Source organism: Panthera leo, chromosome B1 (assembly GCF_018350215.1).
Source record: "Panthera leo isolate Ple1 chromosome B1, P.leo_Ple1_pat1.1, whole genome shotgun sequence".
NCBI lineage: Eukaryota > Metazoa > Chordata > Mammalia > Carnivora > Felidae > Panthera > Panthera leo.
In genome coordinates, this window is record NC_056682.1 from 35,661,935 (window position 1) to 35,675,249 (window position 13,315).

Below are 13,315 nucleotides of genomic sequence, written 5' to 3' on the forward strand. Positions count from 1 at the left end.
ACAGCCTAAATGGTCACCAACAGATGAGGATAAAGAAAACGTGCTACAGGATTTAGAAGAATTAATATTGTTAAAATGTCCATACTACCCACAGCAAACTATAGATCCAAAGTAATTCTGACCAAAATACCATTTTGCACAGAACTATAACACATAATCCTAAAATGTGTATGGAACCACAAAAGATTCCAAGCAGCCAAAGCAATCTTGAGAAAGAACAAAGCTGAGGGGCATGCTCCCATATTCCAAACTGTAGTGCAAAGCTATAATCAAAAACAAATAAATCCAAATGGTATGGTACCGGTACAAAAACAGACAAATAGATCAGTGGAAGAGAATAGAGAGTCCAGAAAAAAAACTCATGATTATATGTTCAATTATTCTATGACAAAGGAGGCAACAATATACAATGGGGAAAAGACAGCCTCTTTAATGAATGGACAGATCAGACAGCTACATGCAAAAGAATGCAACTGGACCACTTACTTACATTTTACACAAAAAGAAACTCAAAATGGGTTAAAGACTTAAATATTAGACCTGAAACCATGAAACTCCTAGAAGAAAACCAAGGCAGTAAGCTCTTTGGCATTGGTATTAATAATATTTTCTTTGGATCTGTCTCTTCAGGCAAAGACAACAAAAGCAAAATAAACAAATGGGACTACGTCAAACTAAAAAGCTTTTGCACAGTGAAGGAAACCATCAACAAAACAAAAAGTCAACTTAATGGGAGAAGATATTCACAAATGTTATATGAAATAAGTGGTTGACATCCAAAATATATAAAGAACTCATAAAACTCAATATAAAACAACGACTATTGATTAAAAATGGGCAGAGGACCTGAATAGACGTTTCTCTAAAGAAGATATACAGATGGCCAACAGACACATGAAAAGATGCTCAATATCACTCATCATCAGAGAAAATGCAAATCAAAACCACATTGAGATATCACTTCACACCTGTCAGAATGGAGAGTATCAAAAAGTTAAGAATAACAGGTGTTGGTGGAAGATGTGGAGAAAATAGAACCTTCTGCATGTTGGTGGGAATGTAAATTGGTTCAGCCACTCTGGGAAACAGTATGGAGATTCCTCAAAAAATTAAAAACAGAACTACAATATGATCTAGCAGTTCCACTTTTGGGCATTTATCTGAAGAAAATGAAAACACCAATCTGAAGAGATATATAAAGCCCCATGTTCACTGAAGCATTATTTACAACAGCCAAGATATGGAAGCAATTAAAGTGCCCATCAATAGATGAATGGATAAATTAGATGTGGTATATACATACAGTGGAATATTACTCAGCCACAGAAAAGAATGAAATCTTACCATTTGTGACACCATGATGGACCCAGAAGGTATGAGGCTAAGTGAAATAAGCTAGACAAAGATAAATACTGTATGATTTCACTTACATGTTGAATCTAAAAACAAAACAAATGAACAAACAAAACAAAACAGAAACAGACTCATAGATATGGAGAACAAACTGATGGGTGCCAGAGGAGAGGGAGTGGAGGGATGAACAAGATAGGTGAAGGGAATTAAGACGTGCAGTTTTCCAGTTATAAAAAAAAAAAAAAGCAAGATGTGGAGATGTAATATACAGCATAGGTAATATAAGTCAACAAGATTGTAACAACTTTGTAAGGTGATGGATGGTAACTAGACTCACCGTGGTGACCATTTTATAATGTACATAAACATTGAATCGGTATGTTGTACCCTTGAAACTAACAGGATATTGTGTGTCGATTACTCTTCACTTTAAAAAATGTGTTATATACACACAGTGGAACAAAAATGGATGAATCTTATGAACATTATGTTCAGTAAAAAAGCTAGTTACAGAAAGACAAATACTGCAGGATTCCACTTATACGAGCTATCTAAAATAGATTCAATAAATGAATGAATGAATGGATGAATGAGTGGATGAAAGAATGAATGATGGCTGCCAGGGGTTGGGGGCTGGGGGAAACGTGGAGCTGCTAATCAAATAGGCATAAAGTGGCAGTCAAGCAAGATGAATAAGCCTTGGAGATCTGCTGTAGAGCACCGTGCCTTCGGCCAGCAACATGGTATAGTACACTTACAAATGCATCCAGAGGACAGATCTCAAGCTACGTGTTTTTACCACAACAAAACACAATTTTAAAAATTAAAAGAAGGAATGGAGGAGATGGATTGGCCATGGGGATGGGCCGGGTGGGGAATGGGGAAGGAGCACCTTTGAAAAAGTTGACAGCAAAGCCAGCTTTGTTAATGGATCCGTCAGAGACGAATTTGAGCCAGAGGCGACTGGAAGTGCTCTTGATGTCATCCGGCTTCTCGTAGCCACAGTAGCGCCCGATGAGAGTGCTGCTCTCACTGTGCCCATCACGCACCTCCAGGTAGTCGTAGGCACAGCTGTCATGGCGCTCGATCTGAGGGTCAGGGGCTGGATCAGCTGGAGCAGCTCTGGTGGCCAGGGCCCAACACCAGGAAACCCACAACAGGTGGGACAGCAGGGTCTCCGACCTACCTCAAAGGACTGGAAGGTGAGGCCCACGTGGAAGCCCTCAGACACCTGGATCCGCCAGATGCAGACTTTGCTGGGCCGGTAATCATCAGGGTAATTGGGTGACTGGATGTGGCCATTGTCCTTCTTCACATCTCCCCCACAGATGGCTTTGGGGACACAGGGTGAGGTCAGTTAGAATGCTCTGCTCAGCTCAAGAGCCCCTCTCTCCCCTCCTTCAGTCCTTCCTATGTACCCCTCCCCCAGCTTCTTAGTACCCCCAGGCCTGGCCAATCCCACTGGGGTCTCTGCTTCCTCCCTCATGCTCCCCTGACCTTGCCCTTAGTGTGCCAGGAGTGAGCGTTTTGATCCCCAGGGATCCAATCCTCCCTCGTCACTCTTCTTCCGTACCTTCATAGACGGCAAAGAAGCCCTTCCCGACCCAGTTGCTGCTGCTGCGGAACTCGACCCAGAGACGGCTGTCGGTGGAGACAATAGGCTCGGGGAGTTTGCCCCCGCAGAAGCGGCCTGCGCAGACAGTGTGGACAGAGGGCAGTGAGGCCTGAAGTGGGTCCCTCTCCCCTCCCTGCTCCAGGGCTGTCCCTCCAGGGAGCCTGTCCCACCACTCTAGGGGCTCAGGGGCTCAGGGGCTCTGGCCTTGGTCTGCACTTGGCACACAATCTCAAGGCCCTCCAGTTGGCCTGAAACTAGTCTAAGGTCTAGTGTGGTCTTGAAGGGCCAGAGAGTACTAACTTCTACAGGATTTTATGCACTTGAGGAATAGAATATGAGTTCTGGGAGGAAAGGGGACTTCGCACAATATCAAACTGTATCTGTGTTTTAGTTACCTTTTTTGAAAAGTAGGCTTCACGCCCAGCACGGAGCCCAATGCGGGGCTTGAACTCACGACCCTATTAAGACCTGAGCTGAGATCAAGAGTCAAACACTTAACCAATTGAGCCACCCAGCAGCCCTATTTACTTTTTTCAAAGAGCATATTATCATTACTTTTCTTATTTGGCCTTCATGCAAACAAGTAATAACCAAGAACGAACTCAGCTTTCTTTGTACATTTAGAATGTTTTCATTTGACCAAACGCAAGAGATGGCAGAGGACCCCAAATAAATCCTAGAATCTAGGGACTGGGTCAGAAAATGTCCCCTTTGAAATAAAACCTGACAGGAATCTGTGTAAGCAGATGAGGCTGGCCATTTGTAGAATTCTTTGTAGTGGAGAATCAAGTAGGGATGGTTTGTGTGTTCTGAGTAAGATTGGGTGTTTCCCAACCTTCAGCAAGGGACAGAGGGTGCTGACCCAGGAATGTAAGTTATGAAAAAGAAACTGTAATCTTGGAAATGCTAACATGTCTTCAGGAGGAAGTGTTGTAATGACAGCTGCTTTGGGTGACTAATAAGAAATATTCAAATATCAGATACTGGGGGAAAAAGAGATGGTTAGTAACGGTTTGTCATCCTGCTTCAGACACAGGCTGTGGAGCAAAGACTCTAGTGACAATGAGTAGTCCCGGGCTATTTAGGGTTATGTCCAGATTGGAGGAGAATTCACACAGCTCCTCAGGCTTGACGCAAAAGCTTCTTTTGGCCCTAACTCCATGTCCATTAAAATAACTTCTGTCCTGTGGTTCTGACTACACATCCCCCACTTACTCACCACCCCCTGCCACCAAGGGACAAAGTATCCTGTGCAAACAAGTCTGTGCCAGGTAGGTAGCCCTCTGTGGTGTGCCAGGATGCACTGTGGGTACCCTTAAGCCAGACCTTACAGATAGAGAAAACAGAGCCTCTGAAATTGCCCAGATGAGGAGAGCCTGGAACTGTGGAGATGTGCCTGTCTGTCTCCCTCTGTCAACTTATATGACACCCCTGACCCACACACTGAGAGTCACCTCTGAGGGAGGCCCAGAAGCCTATACCAAAGACCCTAAGGTCCAGACTAGGGAAGGGATTTGCCCAAAGTTATACACTTGGTGATGGAGTTATCAGGCACTGACTCTATCAGGAGTCCTGATTCCCACACCAGATCACCCTTGGCCAAGCTATGGGTTTCAGGGGAGGATGAAGAGAATATGAGTAGGTGTAGGAAGGAAGTAGCCACATCAAACCGAAAAGCTTTTGCACAGTGAGGGAAATGGTCAACAAAACGAACAAGCAATTTACTGAATGGGAGACGATGTTTGCAAATCATACATTGGGTAAGGGATTTCTATCCAAACTATATGTAAAGAATTTACACAACTTAATATCAAAAAACCAAACAACCCAATTAAAAAACGGGCAGAGGACTTGAGTAGACATTTCTCCAAAGAAGACATACAGATGGCCAACAGACACATGAAAAGATCCTCAACATCACTCATCATCAAGAAATGAAAATCAAGGGGCGCCTGGGTGGCTTGGTCGGTTAAGCGTCCGACTTCGGCTCGGGTCATGATCTCGCAGTCCGTGAGTTCGAGCCCCGCGTCGGGCTCTGTGCTGACAGCTCAGAGCCTGGAGCCTGTTTCAGATTCTGTGCCTCCCTCTCTCTGTGACCCTCCCCCGTTCACGCTCTGTCTCTCTCTGTCTCAAAAATAAATAAAAACGTTTAAAAAAAATTAAAAAAAAAAAAAAATGAAAATCAAAACTACAATGAGATATCACCTCACACCTATCAGAATGGCTAGTATCAAGAAGACAAGTTAAAAAAAAAAGGTGGGGGGCACCAGGGTGGCTCAGTCAGTTGAGCATCCAGCTCTTGATTTCAGCTCAGGTCATGATTCCAGGGTTATGGGATCAAGTCCTGCATCAGGCTTCATGCTGAGTGTGGAGCTTGCTTAAATAAGACCACTGACAACAGGTTTGAGGAAGTGGTGATAAGGGAACCCTTGTACACTGTTGATAGGAATGCAAACTGGTGCAGCCACTCTAGAAAACAGTATGGATATTCCTCAAAAATTAAAAATAGAACTACCGGGGCGCACGGGTGGCTCAGTCGGTTAAGCGTCAAACTCTCTTTTTTTAATGTTTATTTATTTTGAGAGAGAGAGAGAGAGAGAGGATGAGAGAGAGAGAGAGAGAGAGAGAGAGAGAAAGAAAGAGGGAGAGAGAGTAGGGGAAGGGCAGAGATGGGGAGACAGAATCTGAAGGAGGATCCAGGCTCTGAGCTGTCAGCACAGAGCCTGACATGGGGCTCAAACCCACAAACCATGAGATCACAGCCTGAGCCAATGTTGGACACTTAACTGACTGAGCCACCCAGGCGCCCCCAAGTGTCGGACTCTTGATTTTGTCTTGGGTCATGACCTCATTCATGGTTTGTGAGATCAAGCCGTGCATAAGGCTCTGCGCTAACAGTGTGGCTCCTGCTTGGGATTCTCTCTCTCCATCATTCTCTGCCCTGCCCTCCGCTCAAAATAAATAAATCAACTTTAAAAAAATCTAAAAAAATATAACTACCTTATGATCCAACAATTCCACTTTTGGGTATTTATCAAAAGAAAACGAAAACACCAATTCAAAGAGATATATGCAATCTCATGTTCATTGCAATATGATTTACAACAGCCAGGTGATGGAAGCAACCGAAGTGTCCCTTAGTAGATGAATAGATTGAATAAGATGTGGGATATCCATATCACTCAGCCATAGAAAAGAATGAGATTTTGCCATTCGTGACACCACGGATGGACCTAGAGGGTATGATGCTAAGTGAAACAAAGAAAAATACCATATGATTTCACTTATATGTGGGATCCAAAAACAATACAGATGAACAAACAAAGCAAAACAGAAACAGACTCATAGATACAGAGAACAAATTGATGGGTGCCAGAGGGGAGGTGGTGGGAGGTAGACAAAATAGGTGAAAGAGATTAAGAGACACAAGCTTCCAGTTGTACACTTGATCTTAGCCAGAAGGCCGAGAAGTGATACAAGCTTCCAGTTATAAAATAAATCAGGCATGGGGATGTGATGTACGGCATGGAGACTATAAGCAATAATATTGTAATAATGTTGTATGGTGACAGATGGTAACTACCCTTATCATGGGGATCATTTAGTAATACATGAAAATATTCAATCACTGTGATGTATACCTGAAACTAAGAGGGTATTACATGTTAATTAGACCTCAATTCACACAAAAAAGAAGGCTCCACAGAGGAGGCACGGGGCAGGCTAGTGCCTTACCTCGGAGGGGTGCTTTCCTCCAGAAGCCGTCTCGGACCTCCACGTAGTCATACCAGCACAGGCGGCTGCGATACAGGTCCATGGACGTGAAGTTCAGAATGATCTAGGGGAAATGGGAAGAGGAAGAGGGTTACACAGCTCCCCACCAGCCTGGCCTGCCGGCCCCATGACCACTGCCTGCCTCACTCTGCATAAATAGTGAAGGGGCTCAGAAAAGGAGCTCCTGGTGCAGAGACGGCACTCCTCTCCCCAGCTGTCTGCCAATGATGGCCAGCTTTCTCAGATAACTCAGTCATCACTTAACATACATGGCCTTGCTGAATATCTGTATAAGACCAGAGGTCTCATTTTACTGATCCCCTTAGTGAGGAGACACTGGTTTGGGTTAAACAAACCCATCTCTCCTCCTGGTCGACTTAAATAACACCAATCACAGCACCATTAGAGGGATGAGGTATCAGTGATAGGAAGGGCCCAGGGTGGCATGTGGGTACCAGGGGCTCTGAAATGGAAAATGAAGGGTCCAGAGAGGAGAGGCAGAGAGACGGGCTGAGTCACCCATCATCACATATTCATTGAATGTTGATTCCAGGCAAGGGGTCATGCTAGCTGCTGAGGGGAATACCAGATCTGAATCCTTCCTGTGAGTGGGTTTAACGTCCATCCCTGTCAAGGGGCTTAGGATTTAGAAGGATAAGAAATACACATGACTTAGAAGGATAAGAAATCCACATGAAAAGCTCACTGAGTAAAAAAACTCAGACTCCACACACATGGGCCTGGGTTGGAACATCACCTCTGCATTTCTTGCTGGGAGTCCTTGGGTAAATCACCCAACCTCTCTGACCTCAGCTGCCACGAGCATGAAATGAGGAAAGAGCACCTCACCCTGAAGTAGCACCTCGTAGGTACAGCCACCGCCCTAAGTGCCTCCTGTTCATGAACTCATTTCAGCCTTTGAACTCATCAAATGGTCATGTAATACTGGAGGAACGTTTGACACCTTGGTAAATACCAACTCTCCCCAGCCGGTGGGCATATTAACAGTAGACAGGTACACTTTCCAAGAGGGAAATTGCTTTAGTAGTTTCCAGAATGTGCCCCCAAAGCCTCTTTTGTATCTAGAGTCCAACAAGCAGGAACAGTTCATGGTGACCTGAGAGGTGTATACAGTGGACACAAATGGCCCAGGAACCCACCTGTTAGGTCTAGCTGGCTTCTCTGCTGGAGGAAAAGGGGACAAGGTGTATCTCTCCTCTGGCTCACTGCAGTTAGAGGCAGTCAGAGTGGAGGTGAGAATGAAAAAGATCCCAAAGCAGGCACTGGCAACTGTGGTCTGTAGCCTGTGTCAGTGCTGTGACGGTCAATGGTCAGAGAATGTGTCAGTGCTATGACGGTCGATGGTCAGAGAATAACTCTGGCTCTCGGTCACTCCCTGACACCGACCCCTTTAGAATTCTTGGTGATTTCAATAGCCACCTAGATGACCCTTCCCATTTCTGGGCCTCTCCATTCCCTGACTTCCTCTCTCCACCTCTTCTCGGCCACACATGGCATGACATGCCCTAGACCCTGTTATCATCAATAACAGTGCATCCCCCATAAGCTCAAGTTCAAGCACCCCACTGTCCATCCACGTGCCCCAATCTCTCCTCGTTCACTTGCTCCATACACCTAGTCCAACAATCCTTCCAGTTCACCATGACCTTCCACCTTCTGAGCCTATGGGGTTTTCCCACCCTTTATCTCCACGTACTCACATCAGTCCTTGCCTGGCTTGGAATCCATAGCCCATCCTGCCTCTTTTCTTTTGATTTGTACATGAGTTGAAATGTGTTTGTGTTTGGGGAAACATTTATGAATTGTGGCACTCTGGGATGAAATCGAGCAAGACCAGGTTTTGAAAAGTGCACCCTATTACTCTTGATGATTATTATTAGTCATCATTGAGTGTTATTATTGTTATTATAAAGATACAAGTCCTGGTATTTTGAAAAACTGAAGTTGAAAATCTGTTCTGGCTCTTGCTCTGGAGACAGACAGTGTGCCTGGATCAATGACCAAAGTAGGACATAGATGAAGTGGCAAAGGCCTGGGGCAGTCACCTCACTTCAAAGCAAATCCATGGTCCATCTTTATCATCACCTCCTTGTATAGGACCTCAGCTCTCTTTTTCCTCTTTTCTCCTCATTGTATTCACTGGAAAACCACACCCCTGCTTAAATCCAACTTTCCACCTACTCTGTGCCTGTTCCCAGGAGGCTGAAGTCATGGTTAGAGGAAATACAACCATGTTGCTTGTCTCACTTGAAATTTGAGACCACTGACCTCCACTGCGTCTTTAGCGCTGCCAGGCACACCTTTCACATTCTCCTCCTCTCTCCTCAAACCATCTGTACCCCTTCTTGAACTCTCAGTCCTGGCCCTACCATTATCTTTTTCCAAGATTAGTTCAATAGTCACTGCTCTTGATCTTGCCTCCCAGCAGAGCAGAGCTTTCATGATGTAATTGGATCATATCTCCCCACTGCTCAAAATCCTTTAATGCATGTTACTCAGAGTAAAATCCAAAGTCCTTACTTACCATGTCCTCTATGGCCATTTATAATCTAGCCCCCTGCTATCTCTCTGACCCCATCACCTACCACTTTCCTCCTTGCTTACTTGGCTCTGGCCACATGGACCCTACTGGTCCTCAAACACACCAAGCCTGCTCCTGCTTCGGGGCCTTTGCATTTGCTGGCTAGAAGCTCTTCCCAGCTACCTGCCTGATGTGTTCCCTCACTTCCTATCCATTTCTACTCCAACTCACCTGATGTGAATGAGGCCTTCTCTGACCATCCCACATGTTACAGTAACCCCCACCTCACTCCTTTATCTTCTATTGCTGATTTCCTTCATAACACTTATTACCATCTGACCTATCGCATTTACTTTTTATTTGCTTGTCTGTCTCCCCCTTACCCCTACTCTGCCAAAATGTAAACCCTATGAGGACAGGAATTTTATTTAACTCGATATGGAATCTTTGGTGTGTGGCATGTAGTAGTTGCTTAATAAATGTTTCTTGGATAGAATTTTTCTTTTAGGAATCTATTTTATAGATACACTTTCCCAAGTATACAAAGATCTCAGGTTTGAGATATTTACTGTAGCGTTTTTGGTAATGATAAAAACTTGGAAAAAACTTAAATGAAACATCAGAGAAATGGGGATGACAGCATGTTAAGCAACCATCAAAATGTCTGAGGTAGAACTTGATGCGCTAACATGGAACAATGACCATGATTTCCTGCTGAGTGAAAGGCAAGTTACATAAGACCACATATCCATACACACATGCACGCACACATACTTAGAAGAGTCTGGAAGGACATACCAAGTGTTACCAATGTTTGGTCGCCTCTGGGGAGTGGGATTTGGAGGAGGACCCAGGGCAGAATATTCACTCTTTACCATATGAATTCCTATACTTTTCAAAATACTTATCTCTATATCCGACAAACAACAAAAACATCTTTAAGGAGTTGCTGGATGGATGAAGGAATGCAGAGGGCTGAGTGAGGGCAGTCTGGCCCCTAAACTTACATCCTTCACCACTATTCCATGTGGCCTCTGATCAGTTTTGCTCAGCAGCTGACAAGAACAGCAGCAACTTTCCCTTCGCCCTCGGAAACTACCCTGGCTCTGTCCAGGGAGGATGGCTTCACACCCTCCTGAAGAACCACGCCCACAGGCAGAAGCCCAAAGGACCCACCCAAGACCTCCTATGGGGCAGGAGGAAGCAGTGGTCACCTCGCTCAGGAAGAAGAGACTTGTGTTGGCAGTTAAAGGCATCCTCCAGGAGGGCACACCATGGCTATATTGAGACCAGAGATGTCTAATTAAGAGTTGTAATGGCTTCTGTCATGTGGAAACAGCTGTGCTCTGGTGGCAGGGGCACTGCCCTTTGCCAAAGAAAACCTGGCCACCTCTACCACTTCCTGGCTGGTGATGATGGGCCCGTGGCTTGACTGCTTTGTGCCTTGGTGTCTTTGTCTAAAAAACAGCAGTAATCATAAAGAGCTGGGGGATTCAATGAGAAACAGGGTGCAGAGTGTCCACAAGTGGACCCCGCAAATGGGAAGTACCCCCCACATTTGTTGGATGCTCTCAGGGAGCAATTGGGACGATATGTTGACCCCCGGGGACTCACAGTCTGGCTTCAGTCTGACTTTGCTGTATGACCTTAGGCTCATCATTGAACACCTTTGTGCCTCCATTTCCATATCTATAAGATGGTAATGGTAATAGTACCAACCTCATAGGACTTAGAGAATTAAACCAATACATGGAAAGTTTATAACATTGACACACGTATGTGTCACACATGCAATATACATACATGCCACACATATATAGTACTGTGTATGCCACTCAAAAAAAGTTAATTTCACTGTTGGAGTTGAGTTTGCTTAAGATTTTGAAATTTGAAATGGTTCATCCCAGAATCTGGAAGTAGATTAAGACTATAAGACATTGGGCACCTGGGTGGCTCAGTCAATTGAGCATCTGACTCTTGGTTTCAGCTCAGGTTATGATCTCACAGTTTTGTGGGGTCATGCCCCTTGAGCTGTCAGCCCAGAGTCTGCTTGGGGTTCTCTCTCTTCCTCTCTCCCTCTCGCCCCTCCACTGCATGCATGCATGCACATGTGCTCTTTCTCTAAGTAAATGTAAAAAAAAAAAAAAGAAAAAGAAAAAGGCTACAGAATGACAGTAGCAGCCAACATTGATGGAATTCCTGCCATGTGCCAGGCACAGCACTGAGCACTTTACGTGCATTAACTTGTCTAATCCTTGTATCAACCACATGAGGGAGGCACAACCATCAGACCCACTTTACAAATGGGGAAACAAAGGAACAGAGTGGTTAAGCAACTTCCCCAAGATCATGCATCTAGCAAATAGCACGGCTGGGAGTCAAACCCAGGCACTCGGGTCTTAAACTTAAACCCTTAAACTTTTATTCCATGTGGCCTCCCCAGGCCTGCCAGTCAATTTTGCTTAACAGCTGCATGAAGAATGAGGGTCAACTTCCCCTTCACCCTCAGAGCCCCACACCCTTCAGCACCAGGAAGCAGGGACTTAAGGGAGGGGTCATAGCTGCCCAACTGGAGGACTGGAGGTGGGGTTGGGGAAGGCATTACAGATGAGCGGAATTTGGAACTTGAAGAATAGGCAAGATATCACAAGGCAGGGATGGGAATGAGGGTGGACACTGCCAAAGCCAAAAGACATTTTAAGTTCTTATCTTTTTGGCTCGGCTGCAACAATGGACCGTGATCTCCTGAAACCACTTTCCTGCTCCGAAGGGGCGGGCTTTTGTCGCTTGGGAAACACTCTTAAGTCTTCTTTGGAGCAGCTGCTAATGACGTACAGTGGAGACATGGGGGTCCTACAAGAAGCCTTCCAAAGTGGCTCTTTCTTGTTTGATATATCCCTGCCTTGCATAAAATTTCTGTATCACTCAAACTTCTGGCAATAAGCAGAGAACTAGAAGGCAAGTGAAAACAACCTCTCAGCACAAAAGAAACATCAAAGTCCACCCACGAATGCAAGCGAGTTTATTTAAGGTTGACTGTTGAAAGAGCGTAGACTTTGGAGTTGGACAGTCCTGGAACTAAATGCTGGTTCCACCATGACTGCCTGTTCAAACGTGGGCAGATTTACTGATGCCCTCTGAGCCTCGACTCCCTCATCTACACAGAAGGGACGAGAACACCTGCACCACAAAACTGATGTGGGGAATAATGAGGTCATACATACAAGATGCCTAATACTTTGCCTGAAACGTAATGGGTAAACAGCAAAGAATGGTCACTATTATTTCATGACGCTATCCTCCCTAGCTCCCCAGCCTCTGCAGACCCTTAGAGGGTTCCTGTCCCCCAGGGTTCCATCTTTGACTCAATTACAGCTCTACAATTTGATCCAGAACTGTGAGTGAATTTTACTTTTTCTATTTCTGCAGCTACGCACTGAAAAGTTTGAAATATTTCTCTGTAGCCTACTTCTCTCCCTGGAGCTCCAGGCAGGCCTCTGAAAAAGGATGGGGAGTCTCTTGGGTGTTGTGGAGGGAGCATGCCTAAGGCACAGAGAGGCTCCTGGGGCAAGTCCATTTGTCTACTAGAGACTAAGGCCAGCCCATGCCAGCCTGGAACCACAGGGAAAGAAGCTGATCCTGACCAAGGTTGGCATATCCCTGCTGGCTGAGCAAACTTCTTGAACAGGAAAAAAAAGCAACGCTCTACCCTACTCTGTGTTCCTCAGGGGCTGGGGACTCTCTCATGCATCTCTCTGTCCCCAATGCCAGGTGTGTAGTGGGCACACAGGTCTCTGGAAGGGCACTTTAGCAATTGTTGATGTGGGACAGGGTTTAGAATTCACAGTATTGCAATCATGGACTTTTGTGTCATAATCTTTGGACAAGTTACTTAATTTTTCCAAGTTTGTTCTCCCATATGCAGAATGGGGACAACATTAGCACCCGGCCTAGAATGTTGTTGTGTTAATTATAAGACATAACACATAAAGAATTTAACACATGCCTGGCCAATCATGTGCTCAATAATT

The 13,315-nt window shown here is 45.1% G+C and overlaps 1 protein-coding gene across 4 annotated transcripts in view; it reads right to left on the reverse strand.

The window, feature by feature from the left end:
- BMP1 (bone morphogenetic protein 1) overlaps positions 1-13,315 on the reverse strand; it is a 43,735-nt gene that overhangs the window by 14,929 nt on the left and 15,491 nt on the right. For all 4 annotated transcript variants that reach the window (XR_006201570.1, XM_042934624.1, XM_042934625.1 and 1 more), the window contains 4 exons: positions 6,704-6,806; positions 2,927-3,043; positions 2,540-2,685; positions 2,246-2,441 (listed from right to left, as the gene is read on the reverse strand). Coding sequence is in view for 3 of the 4 variants with exons in the window: in XM_042934624.1 (XP_042790558.1) it covers positions 2,246-2,441; positions 2,540-2,685; positions 2,927-3,043; positions 6,704-6,806 (562 nt within the window). In the remaining variant the exon portion in view is untranslated. The remainder of the gene's footprint in view (positions 1-2,245; positions 2,442-2,539; positions 2,686-2,926; positions 3,044-6,703; positions 6,807-13,315) is intronic.